Raw genomic sequence first — 24,372 nt, forward strand, 5'->3', positions numbered from 1 at the left:
ACTACATACAAATGTACAAAATCTGTATTAAAACCATTTATGCTTAATCCTGGAAATACCAAGATTTGGCTAATTTCAGTGTCAGCTATAAAACAGCATTCCTTCACATTTGGCAATATTTCTTTCTCTGCTTATTCCTTCTCTGAATGGATGGTATCAAAGAGCAAAGAGCTCTCAGTCTGCCAGTTTCTAATGCAGGATGAATATTGATGTGGTTCTTAGTCTGATACAATCTATAAGGCAGAGGGGGAAAATTGCTGCAATCAGGACCTTTCATAATTCATTAATTTCATAATTTCACTTTTTCACCTAAGGGGTTAATTAAAATCTGGTGGTTTGCAGTTGTTTGAGTTAGGAGGAGAAACTGATGATGATGCAAGGATGATGTAAATCCTGTTAACTTACAAACAATGTTGAAAATGTTGTTTCCTCAAGACAGGAGAAATTAAGATATGTCCTTTTTATGCAGTCCTGAAGTCCTCAGTTGTTTCTTAGAGCCACACACCTACTTTTTTTTCCTGCCTCTGTAACTTCTTTTTTCCAGTTCCTGGCATTTTTTGCCAACCCTGAAATTATACATTATGGCAAACGTCTTTCCAATTCCTCCTCCATCTTATTTTGCTTTGGTAATAGGCCACTGTTTCACCTATCACTTCTATAAAGCTGGACTTTTTTTTTCTTTGCATTTATTTTAAGTGACAGGCTTTTTTTATGCTCTCCAACTTGGAAATGCAATTTCATCCAGCCACCAATGGATAGAGGTTGAATGTAATTAAATTCTTTCCCTTTCTTTTCTGTAGGAGGCTACAAAGAGGCCCAGTGTGAAAGCAGGCGTTAACACAGTTACTTAACACATTACTTCTGTCCCAGAGGAGCCGAACCCTGCAGAGATCAGTGGTAATCGTCATTTCCATCATTGCTCAAGATGGGTGTTTTCATGCAAAGAATGTTTTTCTAGAAGGAATAATTTTACCCAATACATTCATTCTTAAATTTAGTGTGTGGAATTCAAATAGGTCAACATTTATATATAGAAAAATTAATCAAATTAAAGCAATGTGAAAGGTACGTTTTACTTTGTGACTTGCCAGACAGAGGTGCCTGACCGTGTGATGAGCAGCATTAGGATTGGCTAGAGAGATTTTAGATTTGGGAACTGATAAAGATTTGAAAAAATAAGCATAGTAAATCAGAAATAGCCATTATTTTCTTTCCCTGAGAAGTGAAAACTGCTCTGTGCAGCACACATGTGACATTATTGCAGCACAATGATTTAATAAAGCACTCAGCACTCCCAACCCTTATGAGGCAAATCAGGGACACTTCCATTCCTTTGCCTTCTGACTTTAATTTCTGCATTCCTTGCTAGAATTTGCACTACAATGTATGGTGCCTTTAAGACAGAGCCCTTCCTAACTTCTTTTCTTCCCCCTGTACTTGGCACTGGTGAGGCCACACCTCAAATTATGCGTCCAGTTCTGGGCTCCTCAATTCTGGAAGGATGCTGAGGTTCTGGAGCATGTCCGGAGAAGGGAACAGAGCTGTTGTAGGGTCTGGAGCACAGGTCCTATGAGGAGTGACTGATGGAACTGGGGTCATTTATCCTGGAGAGGAGGAGGCTCAGGAGAGACCTTATCACTCTCTACAACCACCTCTCTACAATCACCTACAACCAGGTTGTAGGTGAGGATCAGTCTCTTTTCCCAGGCAACCAGCCATAGGAGGAGAGGACATGGTCTTAGCTGCAGGAGGGAAGGTTTAGGTTGAGCATTAGGAGGAATTTCTTCACAGAAAGGGGTGATTAGACATTGGAATGGGCTGCCCAGGGAGGCGGTGGAGTCACTGTCCCTGGAGGTGTTTAAGGAATGGCTGGACGTGGTGCTTGGTGTCGTGGTCTAGTCGACATGGTAGTGTTCGGTCACAGGTTGGACTCGATGATCTCAGAGGTCTCTTTCCAAAATGACTGATTCTGTGATTCCGTGCTTCTTTTGGGTCAAACCGAGGCAAGCAGTGCTCGGGGAGAACGGGCAGAGGCAGCAGTGCAGTGAAGGGACCCTGCCCGCCGCTCCGGCCGCTCCTGAGGCGAGCCCGGCCCCCCAACTCCTCTCAGGGCTCGACGCTCCTGCCCGCCCCGGCCTGCCTCCCCGGCCCTGCCCCCCGCGCTCCCCGCAGCCGATTGGTCCGCGCAGCTCCACGTGACCGCGGGGCGGGCGTGCGCGCGCTCGCGGGGAGCCAGGCTCGGCGGGAGCGGCGCCGGCGAGGGCGGAAGTGCGGGGCGGGGGCGCGCGGGCGGCGGCGGCGGCGGCGCCCCCTCAATGAGAGCCGGGGGGCGGCGGCGGCAGCAGCGGGCACAGCCGGGCCGGGGGGCACAGCCGGGCCGGGGGGCACAGCCGGGCCGGGGGCACAGCGGCCGGGCGCCGGCGGGGGCGCAGCCGGACCGCCAGCCGCGCCGGAGCCCTCAGGTGAGAGCGAGGAGCAACCCCGGGATCCCCCCCAGTACCAGCCCCGGGCGTGTGGGAGGGGGCTCGGCCGTTCCGTCCCCGCGCCCCCGGTGAGGGGAGGCGGGAGCCGCCGGGTCCTGGCGCTGCCCGGGGACGGGCTGAGCGCCGCTGTGTCCGCGCTCTGCGGAGGGCGAGGCGAGGTGTCGCCGGGGGTGCGGGGCAGCCTCCCCCCGCGCGGGTTCTGCCCCGGGACGCGGCCCCTGGCCCGCGGGGGAGCCCCGGGGTGCGGGCGGGATTAGCGGCGGTGACCGCCGGGCCTGCGCGGGGCCGCAATGGGAGGCGGGAGGCCCCGCTCCTGCGGCTCCCGGTGCCGCCGGGCTGAGGTGGGGCCGGGGGACGGCGATGACTCGTATCTACAAGTGGCACTGGGGGAGGGAGAGGGCGAGGAGGAGCCGGCCTTGAGCCCCGGCTCTTCGGGCGGGTTCCTCCCGTGCCGCCTGCCCTGCCTTCCTTGGGCTGCCCGCGGATAAGTGATAACGTTTTGTCTGTGCGAGATAAACGGGGGTTTTGGGTGCTGTCGGTCTCCACCTAACCAGAAGTTCCTGAAGGATCTTGTTTTTTCTGAGCAGGTTCTCTCTGTGCCGGTCTTTATCCTCCCTGCAGCCTTGCGGGTGTAGATCTCGTAGGAAGGGAAGGGTGGTGCCTGAGTGTGACCTTACCTGGAGAAGGGCAGGGACAGAGGTGAGGCAAAGCAGCCCAGTCCTTCCTGAACAGCTGAGGGAGGCCTAACCCGGTTGCTCTGCTGGAGCCCTGTTGAATCGATTCTGATCTGAGGACAGGAGACTTAAGTCTTGAGTACCCCTGGGTATTTTCATGGTGGAAGGGAACAAGAGGACTATACCTGCACTAGGGTCAGCCTTGCATTTTTCAAAGCTGTAGCCTGCAGTTTAGGTAGCTTTTGTTTTTTGTTTTTTTGGGTTTTTTTTGAACTGTCCAAATGGTACTTCTGTAGTTCTGAGATCCTGGTTTCTCTTGTGAGGGACAAGGAAGTGCCTGTCTATTCAAGGGCCTCCTCAGAGGTGTGATTTTCAGGAAAAGCTGTCTTTTTTTAGATGCCTTAAACACCTTCCTCCCAATTGACGTTAAAGTGACAGTAGGAACTAACAACTGGGAACCAGACTTGTGTTTCTTGGAAGTGATTTGCCTGAAGGCTGAAAATGATTTTATTACAGAGAGTTGATCCTTGTGGGTCCCTTCCAACTCAGAATATTCTGTGATTCTGTAATTTAATAGTAACAGCTCAATTTTACTTGACAATAGCATCTTTACACTTATTCACATATAGGAGATTTTTTTAGAATAATTTTACCTACTGCTTCAGTCACTTCTGTACACTGAACTTAGGTTTGTGCTTACAATGAGATTATGTCAATTTACCATGGTGACGTTTTTTGCATTTATTTCCTGTATTAAATACTCCATTTAAGAAATAGAAAAACCTTCAGACTGCTCCTGTAAATCAGTTTCCTATAGTAGACTTTTGGTAGTAAATTGTTTTACACCTCTTTTGGAGTAGGCCAACTTGATACTGTTTTGCATGCCTGGAGAAAAGTGAAGCTGACCTATTTTCACTGGTGTTATGTATATGCTGCAGAGGAATTTGTAGTCTGAAGATTTAGCTGGAATGCTTTACAAAAACTCTAACTGAAAGCTTAATTTGACCAGACAATACCCTTTCTTGACCCTCCTTTAAAACTCTCAAACTTGTCTCTAATTGTCAGTACAATGGTACTGGAAATCTGGGTAGAAGAATAGTTGAGACATTTTGATCAAATCAAGTCAGTGATGACGGGACCCTTCCTAGAAAACTCGGATATGTACACTGGAATCTTGGGTGGTTTATAGTTCCTGTGATCTAATGCCTCTTTCGGGCTCTAAGTTTTTTCAGCAGCAGCTTAATTGATTGAGCACTACGGTTATTTGACCAAATGCTGAATAAAATAGCTTGTGTCTCTGGCAAGTGTTGGTGTCCAAACTTCATAAGGAACAAAACTGTCCTGTGAACAGAGCAGAAATGGCCATGTGATGCAGCAGAACAAGCTCTGGGATCACGATTTGGGAATCTGGTTCGTAGTTTGTTCTTGTCCTGTTGCTTTGTAAACTCTGTTCCCTATCCATGCAGTGGATAATTGTACTTTTATAATTTCTTATTGATTAGATTCAAACTCCATGTGACTGATTAAGTGAATCGCTTTCCTTTACACAATGAATTCTTGTGAATTAATAGCCTCTATTAGCAGGAGTACTGAAGGAGCCTGTTTCTCATGGCAGCTGTGCAGGCAGTAGGCACTCATGGGAATGCACGTGCAGAGTGGTGTCAAGACAAACAGTGCCTAAGGTCAGTAGGTGTCTTGTGCCTGTAGCAAACAGCTTGGGATGGGAGTAGTGGTCTCTGGGGTTTGAGTGAAAGGCAGTGGCTGGGGAGGCCACCGAAGAAGATAAACGTAGGTGCTTGCTGCTTTTTGCTCCCTGTGTGCCTGACTTCAAGTAACTTTTGCCTGATGGACTTACTGGTGCTGATCCTAATTATCAGCCAGGTTAGACAGCAACAGTGTTCTCAAACTCATTCTGTCTTGATTTGGAAGTGCTATCCTGTTGATGAAAACCTGCAGTTCTTTAGACTTTTTTTTTTCCTCTCCATCCATCTTCCACCCCCATGTCTCTGGTAACTGTTCTCACCACTGTCAAGCAGTGTGATAAGGTTCCATTGCTTGTTACCTGCTATTGTGTGAAGCAGCAAAGTCAGCAAACAATCTTGTCTGTTTTGCTCTCCTAGTGGTAATAATCAATTCTGTGGCTTTTGTTCTATGATACAGTTGATGCCTGTCCCTTGACAAGAGGCTAAAGAAGAGATATTTTAAAAACCCTTGTTGATATCTGCTAGAGAGCAGTCATTTTGTTGGTAGCTCTTCTAACCCATTAAACAGGACTAAACAACTTTCCTCAATGTCTGCCCCAGAAATATCAAGTTGTCTTGTTATTTAAGCAAGATGAGTGTGTATAACTCATGCTTTATCTCTTCATGTTCTTCCAAATACTGCTTTAATAGTAATGTTAGAGGATCTGTTTTGTCTCTTGAGATGTGCAAATGTGTTTTTCAAGACCTGTCAAAATGAAAGTCATGAAGTCATGTAATGTGAGAACGTTATTTAGGCTGATGTGTAAGTAGCTACTTGGATCTTTATGGTGACAAAGTGCTTGCTTAGAACAGTGACTTTGAACTGTTTTCTATGGGACCCTAAGTCCATAGCCCTCCTAGCTGAGGTGGTTGACAAAGGAATAATGTTTGATTACAGGACCATGAGTCTTAATGGAAATGCAGTCCTGACTAGGAATCTCTGCAGGATCACAAGTCAAAGACTGAAAAAAATTGTTCTGGGATTATAAGCATTTGTTAAAGTCTTAATCCTGTCAGCTGTTACTTTGTGAATTAGTGTTGCTGTCAGTTGAAGTGATTAGTGTGAAATGTTTCAGGTCACCAATAATGCAATGAAACTGGAGTTTTTAATATTTTCTTCTTAAATTTGGAATGTGTCAAAACTAATCCGAAGTCAAAGCATGGAACTGGAAAGCTGAGAGCATGCTGAGTTAAGCAGGTGCTGTGATATCTCTGGTTTCTAGCTCTTTCTGTATGTATCTTTACCTCTAGTGAAAAAGATTATTCTTCAGAGGAATACTGGAGACCCAGACTTAGCCCCCATTTTGGTAAATGGACATGTCAGAGAGTGTTTCCCATTTAGATTTAATATTGGTGGAGTTTTTTTGTTTGGTTGGTTGGTTTGGTTTTTTGTTTTATTGGGTTTTTTGCAAGGTAGTGGCTTTAATCACAGGTTTAACAAAGAAAACAATCCTACTTTACAGACTATTATAGAGTAATGCTTTAAAGGATTGTACTCAAAACATGGTGAAGCCCTTTAAAGGATTATTTGTAGGAGCTACCTGAACTCTGGACTCCATGTTGCAGAACACTAAAGTGGCTTTCTTTTTAAAGTATGTGTTTTATAAGGTTAGTGCTACCCTACTCAGGAGGGCACTGCCTTGGGCACCACTCTAAAGCAGACATTTAGCAAATGAAGTGGTTTTAGATCAAGTTGATTGCCAGTTGCCTCAGCTTTCCTGAAAAAAGGTGGTTTTGCTAATTGGGGAAGCTGATCCCTGACTAGAATGAGCCAGTCCTCAAGTACATAGTGATCTGTGATACAGCCTTTCCACTAAACTGCTGCTGTGGTAACTCCTCTCCATGATGGTGCTTTTCTGCTATTTAGTGTTCTTGGCTTACTGTGAGATTTCATTTTGGGTAGGTAAAGAATTCTCATTACTTTACTCACCAAGAAGTCTCACTGACTGACTTTTATGGCAGCTTTCTGCGTTTATCTACCATGTCATAAAATAGACTAGCCAAGCAATTTAAGGAAATGGTCTTTCAAAAGTCAGGAATGTGTGCTTGAAACTGGTGCTATTTTTCTTTCTACTTTATCATGTTTCAAAACACAGTCTAGGAATCAATTTCATATTTTAAACAATTCTGCAAGCATTAGGAATTTACTTTTAAGTTTGTCTTATAATGCAAACTAAATTCAAACTAGGCTTTATGGGTTGAATCTGTTCTGAAGTTATAGTGGAAGAAAACTAATTAAAATTATTAACAGGCTGACTGGTGGTGATACTGTACATCTTTATCTTCATTTAGCTTGTAAAACAGGGATCAAGCAGTGCTCTTGTCCGACTCCTTTCCTTAATATTCTGCACTGTCTTCTAATAGTAGCTGTTATCTAGTACAATAGTATAGCAGGGGTCATAGCAGAGTAATGACCTCTGTTATACTCTTGTAAATAAGTATTAGTTAAGGTTTATAATTATGTGTTAGTCATCATGGACTGGCTGTAAGTCTTGTAGCTCTGCTGTACTACTTGTGCAAGTTGGCAAATAGGCCTTCCACTTCCAAAGACTCCTCACAGATAAGATTTGTAGCAATGCATTGCTGGGGCACAGACTTGACTTATGGAGCTGCTAAGGCTGGAAGACACTTCTGAAGACAATCTAGTCCAGTCCTCCTGCTGACTGTGCTACTCCTGATCCATAAACTGGCTCATTATCATCTGTAGGTAGAGCTTTGTGCACTCCAGCTTTTCTCAGGGGAAAGGCAACTCTCCTGCCTTGCCTTATTGGCTGATCTGTCCTAGAGAGCCTGTAGCCATCCTCAGCAGCACTCCAACCGTGAGAGCTATCCCAGCTCATCTCTGTGATCCCAGGGAGGTTATAACCCCAGCATCTCCCACCAGATCCCTGTGCTGCATGCATCAGTGTACAGAAGCACCCTGTTGTGCTGATTTCCTAGGAGAGGCACAAGAGCCTATGTGATGAGCTGGCTATGAACTGTGGGGGGAGGAAATATCTCCAAGAGCACACAAGGATAAATGCATAGCTTATATTCTGCACTGGTTCGGTATTTTCATGGGACCTGTCACTTGTTAGGTCTTAAAGGGAAGTGTCCTGAAATAAGTGTGTTCTAATTTTCTGTGTTGAAGTGGTTCTTAGTTAACAGTCTGCCACCCAAAATGAGAGTTATGAACAAACATGTTATATTGTGCCACTCTTCATTCTACACCACTCTGGAGGCTCTGGTTGCAGATCATGTTTGGCTGTAAATACTTTTATAGTGGTAGGCAAAGACTCTGTGAGAGAGACCAAGGATAACACTTCTCCTGTTTAGTTTTATTAACTTTGAATAGCTATACTGAAATGTGACCCCTGCACTGGTGTAATAATACAGTTCCCATTAGAAGATAGAAATACTGTTTTGGCTTTGATATAAAGTACAATAGTCTGGAAGACTACATCTCAGTTTGTTACTGGAACGTCTGCTCTTAGTCCAGTAGAAAGGTATCTTCTTGTATATGCAGAATCCTTTGGTATGTTATTCACTCTGCCTGATTGGGGAAACTGAAGTGAAGAAATCTGTTTAAAGGTGACAACCCAGTAGCTGAATTATGAATAACTAATAATTATCCGAGGTACTAAATGACGTTATTGTTGCTTTGTGTGCTGCAAATGCATTGACTGAAAGATGGGAGAAAGGTTGGCACTTGTGTTAAGTCTCCTGATTGGGGGAGCTGAGTGACTCACGCTATGTATCTGTGAACCCTTCAGTTAAATAGTGGAAGTACTTTCAGACGCTACAGGAAGATGATCCCCAGTGCCCCTGGGGAGGTGGGACTCCGTGGTTAAGAGTAAACGCAGGGTAGGGGTTTACTACTTGCCTACCTGCATCAAATATAAGCTCAGCAATGACTTACATTTTCCAAACAGAGATATGAGCATGATACATTAGCTTCAGGTTGGGAGCAAGGAATGTAATTGTATGGGCAGACACAGTTGCTTCTGCTGGTATTACTTAAACCAAACCAAATGATGTTTAGATTTCTGATTTATCCCAAGCATCCGGTTCACTAGGGAAACTGAAGGCAAACGTAATCTAGTGAGATACATCCTCTGAGGGAGCAAATGGTAGCAGCTTGTGGCTTGTGTGCAGTGCCTGGTGCCGCATTCTCAAGACCTAGCTAGGTCTGCCAGCCCCATGGCTGGGGAGGAAATTTGACTCATCCATGAGAGCTCCTGCAACTCTGTAGCACTCTTCTCACTGAATTGGCGTTTGCTGGAATTTGCTAAATGAACGTTAGTGGCAACTACTTTGTGGGTTATATAGTTGAAGGTTTTTCACTGAAGTAACTGAAACTGTGTTGTAACCTGGTACTGAAGTAATATTTTAATCTAGGTTATTTTGAACTCTGGTGTGTCACTTAAGACGCTGATTGTAAGCTGAGATATTTGATTTGTCTGTTGTATTTGTTATGCCTCTGAAGATCCCACTAAAAGTCAGTATTGGATTAATATTTGGAGCATACCACTGTCTCTTAGCAGTGGTTTGGTGGACTTAGCATATGCTGTGTATCAAAGGTGAACGTGCTTCTGCATGGATGAGCTTTGAAAGGAAGCATAGTTGACATACACTTTGCAATTCAGTGGGAGTGAGGCTGTTGAACAAGTCTGTTGTCTAAGTGTCACTTTTCTGGTATGAGGCTAATTGACTAGTGTGAACAATGGTGTCATCATTCACCCTAAGTATTTAGACAACTAGTCTGTTACCACCACAGTGACAAACTCTTAGCATAGTAATACTGGTTAATGATATTAACTCAGCCTTTGTGCTTGAAGAAGACTTCTATTAGGTTTCCTAGCAAGTTCTTGCTGGGATTAGAGCAATGTGATAGATCCTTCTCTTCAATAGTCTGTCTGCAATATGTCTTCTTGATGTTAATATTAGACCTTGGAGAGGTCTGACTAGATATCTTCCTGCAGAAGAACTGGCTTTATCTGTAATGGCACTACTGTCATACGACTTTCACTTCAGGTAGCACTATCTTGCTGAAATAAAGAGTATATTCTACTTGGTGCTACACACAATCTGTTAGTTGCTCTGTGCTGAAGAATATGGAAAATGGGATGGTGATTTCCATTTTTTTTTTTTTAACCGTAAAGCTCTATGTAACTATGATGATTTTGTGTACTATCTGTGCAACAGTGAGGCAGTTCTAATAACTGTGTTGCCTACATGCAATGATAATGTCTTGATACAACTGATACCTGATATAAGAGCATTAGTTTTATATCATGACATTGCAACCTTATTTACTCAAACATAAATATATGTGATTTTCTTTTTTTGGGTGTGGGAGAGAGTGCTCCAGTGCCTTAAAAGCAGTTTAAGGCAAGTCCTTTTTCTTCTTCACTTAGCTACTGCTCAGAAACAAGTTACTTTCACTCTAAGGGAATTCTAAAAATAAAAAACCAACCAAAAAAACCTGAATGAAACAAACTCAGATATTTAAGTTCCTTAGGAACAGGGATATGTATGTACTTGCTTATATTTCACTTCAGCATAAGATCCAAGTTCAGTTTTAAAGGGTTGCCTTAAAGTGTTGTTCTTCTGATGCTCAGACTAAACAGACTGAGTCTTTCCTCTGACTAAATCTTTGAAGGTTGCAACCTTGCTACAGACTTGGACAGGATTTAATTCCAGCTTTCTTTAGACATCAAGATTATTCTTAACAAGGTTATTGGCTCGAAGTTGCTGCTAATGTGTAAGTTATTGTCTGTCTATTTGTAATGAGTGATCTAGAATTGTCCTGTGCTGAATGATGCAAGAGAGTATATATTTAAGTAAATGTAAGTAAAATACTGTCAGGTTTGCTTTCCAAGCTGTAATGATGCATCTGTGAAAACTCAGAAGAGTTGGGCTGTGCTTAGCAAGGATCAGGGGATAGGTGGGAAATGTGCTGAGTATATACAGGTATTTTGTACTTGAAATGGATCACTGTTGTGTCAGCAGATCTGAAGACAGCCTTGAAAGGCGAGGTTGTCCAAGTCCATCTCTAACTTGTTGCACAGGGGAGTGTGCCAGACTTTGTAGGTTACTAGGATAATGACAGAACAGGAGATTCTCCTGTTCTTCATGTTCTATATAACTATATAGTTATGTAGCTTATGATAATTTGTATAGTGAGCCCACTCTTCTAAAGATCACTTGATCTTATTAAGCAAATTAAATGTAAGTGAAGAGCTGAAGATGGCTTTGCATGCCGATGTGTGGAATAGTGAAAAGTAAGATATAGTGTGGAGGCCAGGATCACTAGTAGGTATTCTTAGTCTGAATTGGCTGGCATCCAGTGGCTGATGCTGTTGATAGTGTTGGGATATTTTAGTGTGATTTCTGGGTCCTTTTCGTGCATGCAGAAAGGACTTCTGATCACAACTATATTAGAAATACTGCTTTTATACTGCCTATACTGTGTTCCAGATGAGCAAGTCTTTGGGACTCTCCTTCACTAGAGGTTCATCTCACAGTCTGCAGTCTTTCTTACCATGGAAACTAATACTCCATCTGGTTAATTTGATGAAATACAATTCTGAATTAAAATGGTTCCTCAATCTGTGCTTATCCTTTTCCCAGACTTGTAGGAAATAGAGAATAATCTTGATCTGGCTTCAGGTTCTGGTTTAACCTTAAACTGCTGTAACATAGTGAGCTTACTAGTCTTGGTCTTGCTTCTTCTGTCTGTTAACTAGCAATGTAATAGTTGCTGCTAGAATGTAGTTGTGACAGCCAGTGTCTTTAAATGTACACACAATTCGGGGAGTTTTAGGTGGGATTAGTAACCTAATAATAATTGATTGAAACTAACTTGCAGCTACATTGTGAATTGTAACTTTCAGTGTATGAAGTAAATGTATTTATTCTGTGTTTTTTTCCTGTGTATGGCTGTTGCCACTTTGAACAGGGATCTAACCTATATAAAGAGTATGTGTACAGAGTAAAGTAGTTCCTTGCCTTAAATTCTTACTTTTCCTCCTGGTATTGTAAAGCCTTATGTTTTCAAAATCCATTTTGAGTTCCTGTCCAGTGCCCTTAGCTTTGCAACTGCAAGTCTGCTGGTAGATCTTAGGTACAGAAAATGCCTAATTACCAAAAGCAAATCTCAGGCTTGGGTTTCACTCCAGTGTTCAGCCTGGACACTGCAGGAGGTGTTGGCAGCCCCCTTTTCTGAGGAGTATAATGAGAACAGGATCAGGGAAGCGCTCCATTTCTGCAGCAAGATAAGTCACCTTTTGGCTGCTATAGTTTCATCTTCTTTGGCCTCAGTTGTACAAACTGCTTTTCTTCCTTCACATCACCACTAAGGCAACATGGCCTTGCAGATGTGACTGGCAGGCCCAGTCAGCTTTGCTCTCCTGCAGGAGATGGGCCTGAACAGCCAGGGGCAAGGGAGAGGGGACCGAGGGAGAGGGCTTGGTGAGAGCAGCATTGGGTGACATAAATGGGGACTGTGAAACTGCTGTTCCAGTGTGCTCTGCAAGGCATCTCAAGCTGAATGAATTCCTTGATCTAATTAAACATGGCCCAGAAAAATCTATAACCTCAACTGAGAAGGTAGAAAGACCCAGCAGTACGTGGGGAGGGATACAAGGATATCCCAAACAGGAATTTCTCTCAAGCATGTCATAGTCTCTGTTTTGCGTGAAAACCAATAACTGGATATATGCCAAGAGGTAAGATACTAGCACAGCAAAAGAGAATAGAGTAGCATTTTTAATTTTTCAGTTGCATGAAATATGCCACCTAATCTCAAATTTTTTTTTTTAGTTGAGTCACCAGTTGGAGCATTTACAGTCCATTGAAAGCTAATGGAATTTCAGTACTTCAATATTTTCTGGATAACCTCAGAACAGCTGAGGAGCTCTCACAGTTCAGTGAGATTGTTAATTAGTTTTGTGATTCAGAGAATTTCTGTTACTGCATTCTTTTGGGCATATCACAGAACCAAACACTTCAAAGCCCCTAATTCGTATTCTGATAAATGAGGATCACTAAAATACTGTTGCAAAACCTTTTTCTTTCTGTGCTTGCTTTTGATGACATCATATTTAAGTCTTTATAATAGGTTGAATACCCAGATTTTCCTTTAAAAGTAGGTATCTGAAGGGTTTAACAAAGCTTCTCTGTCAAGCTATTGGGCTAAGGGTTTCTAGAATCCTGTTTTAAAATCCAAAGAATGGCTGCTTTCAGTGGCAGGATAGCAATGAAAAGAAATGTCCAAAGATATCAGCTGCACAGCAAGAGAACAAGGGCTGATCTCAGCAATTTTGAGATTAGAGCTTTATTTCAGTTTTAAATCTCAAGCTGAATGGAAGAACTGGAAGCAAGTCCAATTAAAGCCTTCAGAGGGCCTAGAATTTTTTTTATTTATTTATTAACAGAATATTTATTTGACAACATGTAGCCTTAGTGAAGCTTCTCATGTTTTTTTCCTATGTATTTGCATGGGCTGTTGCAGAATGGGCTCCTTTCTTGTGAACTGACAAGTGCTTTTTCCTTTAAGTGATGTATAACTGTGGAGTCTTAATGCACGCTGAAGCAAAAAGGGATGTAAAAGCACGGTCTGTTTTGAAATCTGTGGAGTTATTCAGTAATAGCCTTTGAGTCTTGGTGTTAGGTAAACCAGTCCTGTTTGTAAACTGTGTTCAGAGCAGTTTAACTGTTTATGTTGAGGAGAGGGTGGAGAAAAAGCAGTTTGAAAGGAGTTTATTAAGATGTTTATAAACAATTGCCTTGAAGTGCTCGGTTTCGAGGGACCAGCCAAGAATGGCACAACATTGTGCAGGGGGCCTTAGTTAACCTGGAGAAGTTGTGAACTAAACAGATAAGACAAGGGAAGGCTGAAATAATTGCTGAGCTCTTGGGGTTAGATATCTTAACGTTGGAGATGGCATGGTTTGATTAGTCCTGTGGCCAAGAACAGATCTTCAGAAGTTTAAATCAAAACAGCTGATTAGTAACTCCTCTGGTTTGATTTGTAGATCCTGCTCTGCTTCATGTGGGCAGCCTGTGGCTGATGTAACCTTCCTTTCTTGGTCTGAAGAGCATCTTTCACACTAGCATCACACCGCTCCTATTGTGTATAGGGCTTTGTGTTACCTATTATAAAATAAGTGTAGAGTTATCAAGTCAATGGCTTAATCCTTATCTTTTAAAACAGATGAAGTAGGTAATTAATTCTGATTTCTTAAAGATGAAAGACTGCCTGAAAAGGTTTATTCTCTGACATGGTGTCTGTCTAGCACTTTACTTCAAAGCAGGATGAACCAGAAGAAACCCCCCACCCTCTGCTCCCTTCCTTCCCCTCAAAAAAAACCCCAACAATCTTTCAGAAGGTCAGGGTCTTATTTATTTATTTATTTATTTATTTTAGAGCTTATGACAGTTATCTTATGAAGTTCAACATAGTGTCATTAAACTTGAGGGTAAAATGACAGATGGAAATTAAATAGCTTGACCTACTGCCATAGACTGGATTACTTCTCTTCCTGTCAGAGGAGAGTAAATCTTGCTGGAAATAAACCATACCCAAACAACAAGTAAAAAGCAATGTGGGAGATGAGGGATACTTACTACAGCATTGGGTGTCTTGTCTGGACACTTGTTCAGAGTGAGCTCTTCGGCAGGTGTATTAAGACTCTTTGCCTTAAATTTACATTCCCTTAAACTGAAGGGAATTGAGTAATGTTTTAAAGCAACTGCTGCCGTCACAGATTCTTCTAGACACTGCTACATTTTTGGTGGTAGGATTTCCCAAGAAATGCTTTTCTGTGAACAGATGAGTTATTGTCAGTGTCTTGGTTGCCTCAAGGATATTTAATCTGCAGAATAGTAAGAAAATTCATCCTTCCTTACTCAGGGATGTCTGAGGAAAAGCTTCCACTTGTGTTAACAGATTTTTTTTTTTTTTCAACCTCAAGGAACTGTTAGTTGTGAGCTTTGAACCATAATGTGTAAACTGTTTCTTGGGCTGCAGAGGTGAAAATACAAGTAAACAAACAATTTGCTCCATTGCCTTTTCTTGTTCTATTAGAGTATTCCTATTAAAATCTCACCGTGCCCCTTTCTGAACCAGTGATGTGCTATCAGCCTGTTGTCCTGCAAGCACTGGTACTTCTGCACTGACACTGTCTGTGTCAATCCTGTGTCACTGCTCCAGCCTCGCCTTGTCCCCTGTACTGCCTGGCTACGCTGGGGCTGGAGGGGGCCACGCTCTCTCTGGTGCCACTGAAGAAGAGACGCTTTGTGTGAAGCGTCTGGGACCTCACTGAGCGTGTTCAGCATCGGGGCTGTGTTGTGAGTGTCCTCCTGCACTCAGAGGGTTCATGCAGTCCTGATGCTCTGAAAGATTCAAGTGGCACTTGTGACAGCTCTGCAGGGAAGATCAAGTACCTTGGTCTTTAAGAGCTTTAGATACAATTGAACTGTAAATTTATATGCTACTGGATGGGTTTTGTTTAACAGTATACTTTGATTACAAGCTGAGTAATACTGTAAGACAGACCTTGCAGTTGCTACAGGCCAGTTGAGGTGGGATAGCAAAGGAAGCATTTAGATATTCTCCTCACTTACCTCTATGATGAGCTTGTACTAAATCAAGTTTGTGAGTATTTTACCTAAAAGGCAACTATTCTTCAACCAGTTAAAGATGTGGTGTTTGTATTGACAGGAGGGAGAAATTTGCTATCTTCTCTCTTGGCTGTTACTAAATAGTCTCTTTATTGCTCTTACATAGCACAGTGGACTTAGTTCTGCTGCTTATTATGTATTCCTAAATTTGTGATGACAGAAAAATGTTTCCCTTGAAAGCTTTGTGTTAGGTAGCACAACAGTTACAACAATTAATAGGATGCTTGTTAAAGGAACATTCACAGGTTAAAATCAGTCACAGTTACACTGAAAAGTAGCTAAGGGTCACTTGACTTCTCCAGAAAGCAGCTTAACTACTGCTATCAGGACAGACTACTCTTGAACTAGGACAAAACAGAATTCTCTATAACCTACCAGGAGCAAGCTGTGTTATTTTGGGAACACAGAAAGTCCCCAAACTATCTCACTGTGTGGTCAGTCTGTAGCTCTTAGGTCTTGAGTGTGTATGTGCAAGAAAGCTGAATTCTAGTTTGCCATGTGGACCATAGGCAAAGCAAGCCTTTCAGCAACAACTTCTGGAGTCCAAATGCTGCTTGTTGTGTTTTCTCCCAGTTTTTCCACATTTCCGTGGCAGGGAGCTCTGTTCTTTTCCTCTCTGGTGACTAAGAATTAAAAATCAATCTTGCAATCTTCTTGTGATTTAGAATGTCTGTCCAAAGGCTGAATTCACTGTCCCCAACAAATGTGTTTTTGCGCTGTACAGGGAAAACCTGTGGAGAAGTAGGAGTTGTTACATCCCATTTCTATACTAAGGAGTGTCCTGGATGAGGGAGCTGATGTATAACATAATAGAGAAGATTACCAGGGGAAAATATCTGTCCTCACTTACCCGTGTTTATCACTGAATGAACCTTTAAAGATGATTAATTTGCATTACTGTACTAAATGTATGTAGCAAACAGGTGTGAGTAAAAAGCTCTGCATGGAAAAATACTGCTGCTCAGATGTTTGAAAATGGTGTCCTGAGGGCAATTCTTGATTGTGGGCATGTTTGTTCTTGTATGCAGTTGTCAACGAGAACTTAGTTTGATTTGTTGCTTTTCAGAACATCAAGTCGTGACAAGGGGGGAAAAAAATCATCACCATCAGTGTACCCTGGGGAAGTTGTCCAGGCTGGCCATGCAATTGTCAGGCTCAAAACACTGGGCACATGAACTTGGTTGCTTGGAGCAAACTGCTTTAAGGGGGAAGTTTGTACTGGACAGCATCCAAAGGTCCCTTTCCAGGCTAAATAGTCTTATGGTATGTTTGTAGGCTGATGATCCCTTAGTCTCTGGTTAATTTTGTTTAGGGCAACTGGTTGCCCTGAAGTTTTTTCCAGTGGAGTACTCAATAACTTCTACCGTAGGCCTTGTATTTCCATACAGTAGAACTAGATGGTGTTGGTGTGGCAGTTCCAGTGTCTTTCTTTGAGATTCCTGGTAGGCCCATCGTTTCTGTGCTTCTGGATTAGTGTGCAGCTGTAAATCAAGGCTGATGTAGCCACTTGCTACAGCAGTGTTTTCTGAACAGTCTGCTGGTCTCCTTGCAGCACTCCACCAGGAGATGAACAGCGGGGGTCCTTTGTTGTTCTCTGAGGACACCAGGGTCACTACCCCAGAATTTCCCTTATACCGTGATGTGTCTGAAATATGCACATTGGGGGATTTTTTCTAGAAAAAATGTGGGAGTCCTGACTGCTGTCACATCTTTTTGTATCAGTTGCTTCTGCTTTTATCCTCCATGTGCTGTCCATAGAGATGCTGCTCTGTGCTAATCAGTGTGGCAGCTACTGCTTGTGCTTTTGGTACAACTACTGTGTCCAGCCACTCTTAAAAAAACAAACAAACAAAAAAGGGCAGTATTATTTTTAAGAAGTCTCCAGCACTTAATTACTAGGCTTGCATAACACACAAACAAAGGCTTGTTAGCTAGGGCTTGTTTATTGAAGCTTACTCCTTTATGGCTTTGCAACATCAGGAGAAGAATAGGAACTGAGAATTTCTTGAAGTAAAGCAAGTTGTTTTTTTTTTTCCCCCCTCAAAGCAAATTAGATTTGCAGCATCAAAAGGCAGGAAGATTGTAAAATAAATGCTAATGCCATGTCATAAGACTTTCTGCAACTTGTTCTGCCAATTTGCTGTGTATCTCTGCTTTTTTCTGAGCCTACGTAGGGAGGAGATCAAAAGCCAGATTTCTACCTATAAGCAGATCTAAGGTATAGCTGTATCAACATTAAAGAAATATTTTGGAAAGGTGTAAAGCCTTAAAACGAGAACAATAAAAACCGCTTAATTTCATGTTGTTTGAGAAAGTGGGGTTTTCCTTGGAAACTGCTCTAAACAGTAGTCTTGTAGGATGGGCTTACGAATAGGAGTGGCTTCTTAGAAACCTTTGGCGCTTTTATTAATTTTACTGTTGTCACAAATAGAAGGTTTTTGTTCTAATGCCTTGTCCTACTCATACTTTAGACATGTTTTGCTTACCAGTGCCTATTCTTTGAACTTGCTGGGCAGGGTTTTAATCTGGTCTTTCAGCACTAGTGAAACACTTTACCAGCGTGTTACCATGATGTCACCAATGTCACGGATGGCTACTATGTTTCTTCTGTCTGCAGATCTAATTGGTTGCCTGGCACTTGATCTGTGGCAAGCAGGACAATGGCTGCCAGCAAGAGCAAGAACCAGAGTTCCTTGGCCCTCCATAAAGTAATTATGGTTGGCAGTGGAGGTGTGGGCAAATCTGCACTCACACTTCAGTTTATGTATGATGAGGTAAGTAACGTTGGTTCAGCTTCAATAAAGCACAAATTTCATACAGTTTACTAAGGTTTTTTTTAGTGGGAAAGGGGAACTAAATGTAATTAGCAAAAGACCTGATGACCTGACTGGCAGGAGCAGAAGGTAGCAATGTAGGAAGTGTGCCCTCTGGGAACATCTTTGGCTAAAGGTGACAAAATTGTTGCTTATTAATGAAAGTGCAGCCTACGGAAGTCATGCATAACATGCAGGTTCTTGTCTGCATGTACAGAAGCTGTTACCGGTTGGAGTTGAACTTTAATTTTGTTGCCATTACTTTTAGGTCTGTTAAGACTGAAATCAGAACTAAACATTGTAGCTCATTCTGAGCCTGGTGACAATATAGTCATGTTCATAGCATGAATTCTACCATACTGATATGCAGGGAACTAGATTAGACAGTCCAGACTAGTATGTGAAGGACTACATGATCCTGTAATCCAAAAGCTAGCATTTATCTATGGATGTTCACACATACTACAGTGATGTGAGTATCTGAACAGGTGATGTAATCATTAATGAAGGCAAAACAGCTTAACTGGGCTCATGGCACAGCCTCTTATACTCTGAGGCTGAGAGAAGGGAGGTGCAGAGGTAAGGAGCCTATGTTGTATGTGTGCTGTCAGCACAGAACTACAAGTTGAACTGGCAGTGGCTTTGTGGGAGTGATCAATATCGAGTGGACTAAAGTAGGTGCCTGTGCAATTATGGAGCAGGTTTTTGTTTTCAGCAGCTGGATGCTCTCATCTACACCTGTTAAAGCTTCAGATACCTGTACCTGAAGTACATTCAGGTGCATTTTCCTAAAGTGTGAGATCTAGATAATGCCAGCAGGTTACCGATAACTTACACTGCATCTCTGTTCTCAGTTTGTACCAAAGTTGCTGAACAGTGTTTTGTGTAGCAAGGTTCTCTTGACTTGGCAAACTGGCTCTTTGATGTATTAAGTGCTTAAATAATTTGCTTTTTATAGTAAAACTAAAAACTAAAAAAAAAAAAAAAAGATGGTGGAACTTAGTATCTGGCTGAATTATGAGAAGGTTTTGGGGAATTTAAGTGTCACTGAAGTGAAAGAAGGGATATGGACAACTACTGAGACTGTTTGACAGTAATTCTAAACACTAATCCTTTTCTTATCACCCTCAGTTTGTGGAAGACTATGAACCTACCAAGGCTGACAGCTATAGAAAGAAAGTAGTTTTGGATGGTGAAGAAGTTCAGATAGACATTCTGGACACAGCAGGACAGGAGGATTATGCAGCTATCAGAGATAACTATTTCCGCAGCGGGGAAGGGTTTCTTCTAGTCTTTTCAATAACAGAACATGAATCCTTCACAGCAACAGCAGAGTTTCGGTAAGTAGTTTCTCTCCCAGGCAGGGTTTCCCCTGTTGCTATCTGGTTCCTGTGTTACTCTGACAGCTCTGCTTAAAAACTACAGCTCTTTATCCTTTGTCTGTTACCATTTGGTCAATAAAAGTGACACCTGACCATTTGACTCTCAGTAACTGGTAACCTAAACCACAGTGTTCAGCCTCTGGCTCTAGTTCTCTTCATGCCTACAACTTATGAGTACATTATGCCAGCAGCAACTTCAGGCAAGTAACAGATTCTTGGACTCCTAAAACAGGCATATTCAAGCCAATTTTCAGTCTTCATGGATGTGAAGTTTAATTATCTTAGAGCAGTACTTCTGGAATGAAGTCTGTCTTTTGGCCAGGTTTCAGACTCTGTATTGCTTACTGTTAGAAGCAGGTGCTCTAAGGAAAGGAAGGATTAGCCTCCACTCTCAGGTATGGATTAGTGCCAAACAAGGGTTGGCAGCCAAGATGTGCTATTGTAGGCAGACGTATTCCTAGAAAGATGCACGGTAGTAGTAGGCATTTCCATTTTTGTTCTTGGGATTAGCAGTTCTAATGTAAAAGTTGACACCAGATTGAACACGGAAACTACTTGTGTAGTGTGGGGTAAAAAAAAAGGATTTAAATCATTGTTCTGGTTTAGAATTCATGTAGCCAAGTTCTTCAGGGCAAGTGTTCTAACTTATTTGATGATACTTGTTGCCTCAGTGTAGAAGGGTAATCTGGAGATTACCTAGGACAGCTGTATAACTTGAAGGAAAACTTCCCAAAACATAGGGAAAGTGTTAGGGGTTCCTTATGTTTGCCAAAATAAAAGCTTTCTGTCAGTCTGCCTAATGTTCCCTTTGCTTCAGTGCTACAAGGTTAACAGATACTAAATGGTAATGCAAGTGCTGGAACTAAGGTAGACACCGAACTCTAGGTTTTTCATAAAGTAATGGCAAACTCCCCTTGCACTCCAGGACTTTAGTCCAGATTCTTAACATATTAAACTGTTCCAACAGTACTAGAAGACCACAAAATCTTTTAAGAGCTATAAAAATAGTGTTCCTTCGTCACATAGTACTTCTGTGACTTTGCTCAGCTTCAGAAGGCCGACAGTCATGGGGCACATAAGCAAAGCAGTTCTGCTCAGTTTGCTCTAACTGGTGCACTGAAAGAAGCCAAGAGTTGAATTGCTGTAGGACTGCAAAACTGAGTACTGTGACTCTTCCTAGTGTAAGATGGAGGAAAAGATCAGGTAACGCTCAAAGAACAGAAGGAAAATGTGATACTTGTAAGCACCCACCTTGGGTTTTGGTTTGTGTGCCTAAGTGAAATATAAGGTTAAACCCAAGGCTTAGGGCTTGGAATGAAAAAGAGTAGGAGTGTTTGTCTTGGCAGTTTGGTTTTTCTGTCAGACTTCCGTAACTAGATTAACTGTATGAGTTCAAGATTCCAGCACAACAAAACAATGAAAAGCAATGCTAGTCCCAAAGATGAGCAAGAAGGACCTAAAAGCTTTGAGATGCAGAATCTCCTACTTTTCAGTGATTCAGAAGTAACTAAATAGTGAAATTAGTTAAATAGAATACTTAGCTAGGCTGACATACAAGAACCAGCTCCTTGGCCAAGGAAGGAATAGGGAATGGTTAGTATGAGTCACCAGCATCACAGGCCAAACTGCAGATTGCTATTATTGATCCTTTAACCTCCAGAATTCTAAAACTTTGAAAAAATTGAATACTGAACAAACTATGGTCTTATTTTTAAACCCTAGCTTTCCTGCTGATGTGATGCATTCAGTGTTAGCTTTCAGTGCCTCTGTAATCTGAAAGTTTGTGAAGGTGCAGTTGAATGCAAGAGCAGATTGTCTGCTCCAGTATTAATGCTATTTTAGAGTCTCATGTACTGTCCATACATTGTTATTTTGTGGATGGAAAATGCAGGCATCTGAAGCAGTATGGTAGCTCAGCAGGATTGGAGGGTGTAGCACCATGCTCATGCCTGATTTGGCTCTCGTTCATAACAAAATGAAGCCATCTAAAAATAGCTGTAGACTGGTAGAGTTTCCCGGCATCCTGGATGGACAGCAGCACATGTCAGTCTGGTCTCAACCTGTGTTTTACTCCAGTAATAGCACAGACTTAGACTGGTATGCAACATCACTCCATCTCCTTTCCTGGATGCTGATAAGGCCTCTTTGCATGACAGAGGATAGCAAGATTAATGCTGATGGTTCAAATATCTTCCTGGAGTCTTTGATGCAGGAAGGTTTGCTAGTACTTTAGTTCAGCACTTCATAGTAACACTCTCATCTCTGTGTAGAGTTTAGGTACCCATTTTAGGAATGATCTCTGCCAGCTACTTAGGCTGTTCCCAACCTATTGCCTTGGCAAAGACTTTATGTTGCCGAGACCTATACTGAGATGTGATGCAGACTGTGAACTGAAAATGGTGACTGAATGCCAAGGTGGAACTTGGCAGACATGGCACTTGTATACTCTTTTCCTCATTCAAGTATGAGCTCCTGTTGCCAGTAGCTCTTCTGCCTCACAGTTCTTCTTTATTAGAGCCTAATAACTCACTAACTAAATGGTAAAACGGCCTTCCTCAAAGTGTTAGGCTTTCAGTAGTGTAAAGCCCATAGCATTAGTATGTTAACCTTGGAATAATTTTAAAGTGTGTGTCCAGCTTTTGGGAAATGCTGTGTTGTAGACACTATTAATGTGCAGACCACTTGAGCCACTCCTGGTAAGTGTGGGAGCTTTGTTGATCCTATTAACACAGATATTTTTATTTTGAATACCTGATGCATTAGGGAACAGATCCTGCGTGTGAAGGCTGAAGAGGATAAAATTCCTTTACTGGTAGTGGGAAACAAATCTGACTTGGAGGAGCGCAGACAAGTGCCTGTAGAAGAGGCCAGAAGTAAGGCAGAGGAATGGGGTGTGCAGTACGTAGAAACCTCTGCCAAAACTAGAGCGAATGTAGATAAGGTAAGACAAATGACATCTGTTCAATTAGAGCATTACTGCATGTTTAGTATCTGATTCTTGCTGGGACAAGAGCAAATCCACAGTTTGGCTTCTGAAAGCCTAGTTTGTAATAATAAAAAAAATAAATCAGTGAATTTAGTGAAATGTGTATACTTAACCAAATATCTAGCTTAGAGGAACCTGAGATCTGGAACAAGGTAATGCTATTGTCTTGTTTTAGTTGTTTGTACCTGAACCAATAGCTTTTCAATAATACAGGGGGTAAACAGTTCTCAGGATTCCCTGAAGTATGGTTATTTTGTTTATAACACCAATAAATAACAAGCTAAGGACACTTAAAAATTGTCCCCACTTCCCCATAAAGCTATGGGTGGTTAATCTTAAAGACTTGTTTTCTACCAAGACTACTTCGAATTGTGAGGACTCTTCTTGCTATGTCTTCTGTCCTGTTTTGACTTGTCCTTGCTGATACAGGATTAATATTTTTTCTTTATTCTGTGGCTTGTTTCTTGCATAAACAGTGGTGGTGGGCTATTCCAGAGGACAGAGGAGTTATGACTAATAGAGTATTTGTCCAGTAGAGGGGAAAAAGTAAGTTTCAGTCATCCCCTTGATTTTGTGTGTAGTGAGGGCTTCTTGAACAAAAAGGTGCCTTTTTACTTCATCTGTCCACAGAAGATAATCTGAAATTACTGTTGTGCACCCTAAGAACTCCAAAGGTGTCTTGCTAATATGCATTTCTTTAAAAATTACAAATTTTAAGCAGTTTTCTCTTTGGATAAAAAACTCTTACAGCTAGCTGTACTCTTAAGTTCTCTTAAACAGCTCCCTGTTCTTCTAGTCTATATTAGTTCACTAACAGAAATGCAGTTGGTGCATAAGTTACTTATAAGAACTCCTTCTCTCATTAAAACTGTATATATGAAACTCCTGAATTGAGATCTTTTGGTTATACGTGGACGTGGCACAATCTGAGTTTTGGTAAAGAACCATTTTGACTTGCAGAATGTTACTAGAAAGTCACAATCAGTTGCATAAGCTGAGTGATATAGTAAAACATGAATACTTAGCTCACAGGCAAAAGCAAGTCTATCTCATATTACTAGCAAATGCCAAGCCTGTTTTGTACTTAAACTGTCTTTCTGTTCAGTTGGGATTAACAGCCATGGAGCTGTGTGTCTGCAGTGTGATCTAGAGGGTGATCTAAGCAGGGTGATCTAGACTTGCTGTAATAGGTCTTCACTACCCAGCTCATGTGACATACTGGTTATCCTCTATATGAGCGGTTTTGTGTATAGTAAGACAAGGTATTGGTCTTTGTGAGGATTGTGCATTAATACAGTAGCAGAATAAAAAAAACTTGAGGTTTTTGAAAGATAAATCATCTATTTCTGATCAGTGGCACTGTGTTGTTTCCAAGTGTCAAAGACTTGAAAGTTCCACATTTGAAAAAAAAACAACAAACCCACAAACAAAACAAAGCACCCTAATTCTACAGAGTGACACTAAACTCTTGTTCTATAATCCTAAGAATCATTTTTCCCAATAACTACAGCAAAACAGCTGTTGCACCTCAAGTGGTATGTACCTAGGTGTCAGGCATACAGGGCTGAAATCAGCTAGAATTTTGGAGAAAACAATAGTGAAACATGAAAGAAAGCATGACTTTGTC

The 24,372-nt window shown here is 41.9% G+C and overlaps 1 protein-coding gene across 2 annotated transcripts in view; it reads left to right on the forward strand.

Moving 5' to 3' along the window:
* RALB (RAS like proto-oncogene B) overlaps positions 1–24,372 on the forward strand; it is a 52,930-nt gene that overhangs the window by 23,630 nt on the left and 4,928 nt on the right. Inside the window, exons 3-6 of one of the 2 annotated variants that reach the window (XM_050339570.1) lie at positions 801–897; positions 18,182–18,338; positions 19,509–19,717; positions 22,523–22,700. In XM_050339570.1, the coding sequence (XP_050195527.1) occupies positions 18,225–18,338; positions 19,509–19,717; positions 22,523–22,700 (501 nt within the window). In that variant the 5' untranslated portion in view covers positions 801–897; positions 18,182–18,224. Of the gene's footprint in view, positions 1–800; positions 898–2,422; positions 2,463–18,181; positions 18,339–19,508; positions 19,718–22,522; positions 22,701–24,372 lie in introns of those variants that run through there. The other variant, XM_050339571.1, reaches the window with a different exon arrangement.

This window comes from Myiozetetes cayanensis, unplaced genomic scaffold, assembly GCF_022539395.1.
Source record: "Myiozetetes cayanensis isolate MyiCay16 unplaced genomic scaffold, myiCay2020 scf9, whole genome shotgun sequence".
Lineage (NCBI taxonomy): Eukaryota > Metazoa > Chordata > Aves > Passeriformes > Tyrannidae > Myiozetetes > Myiozetetes cayanensis.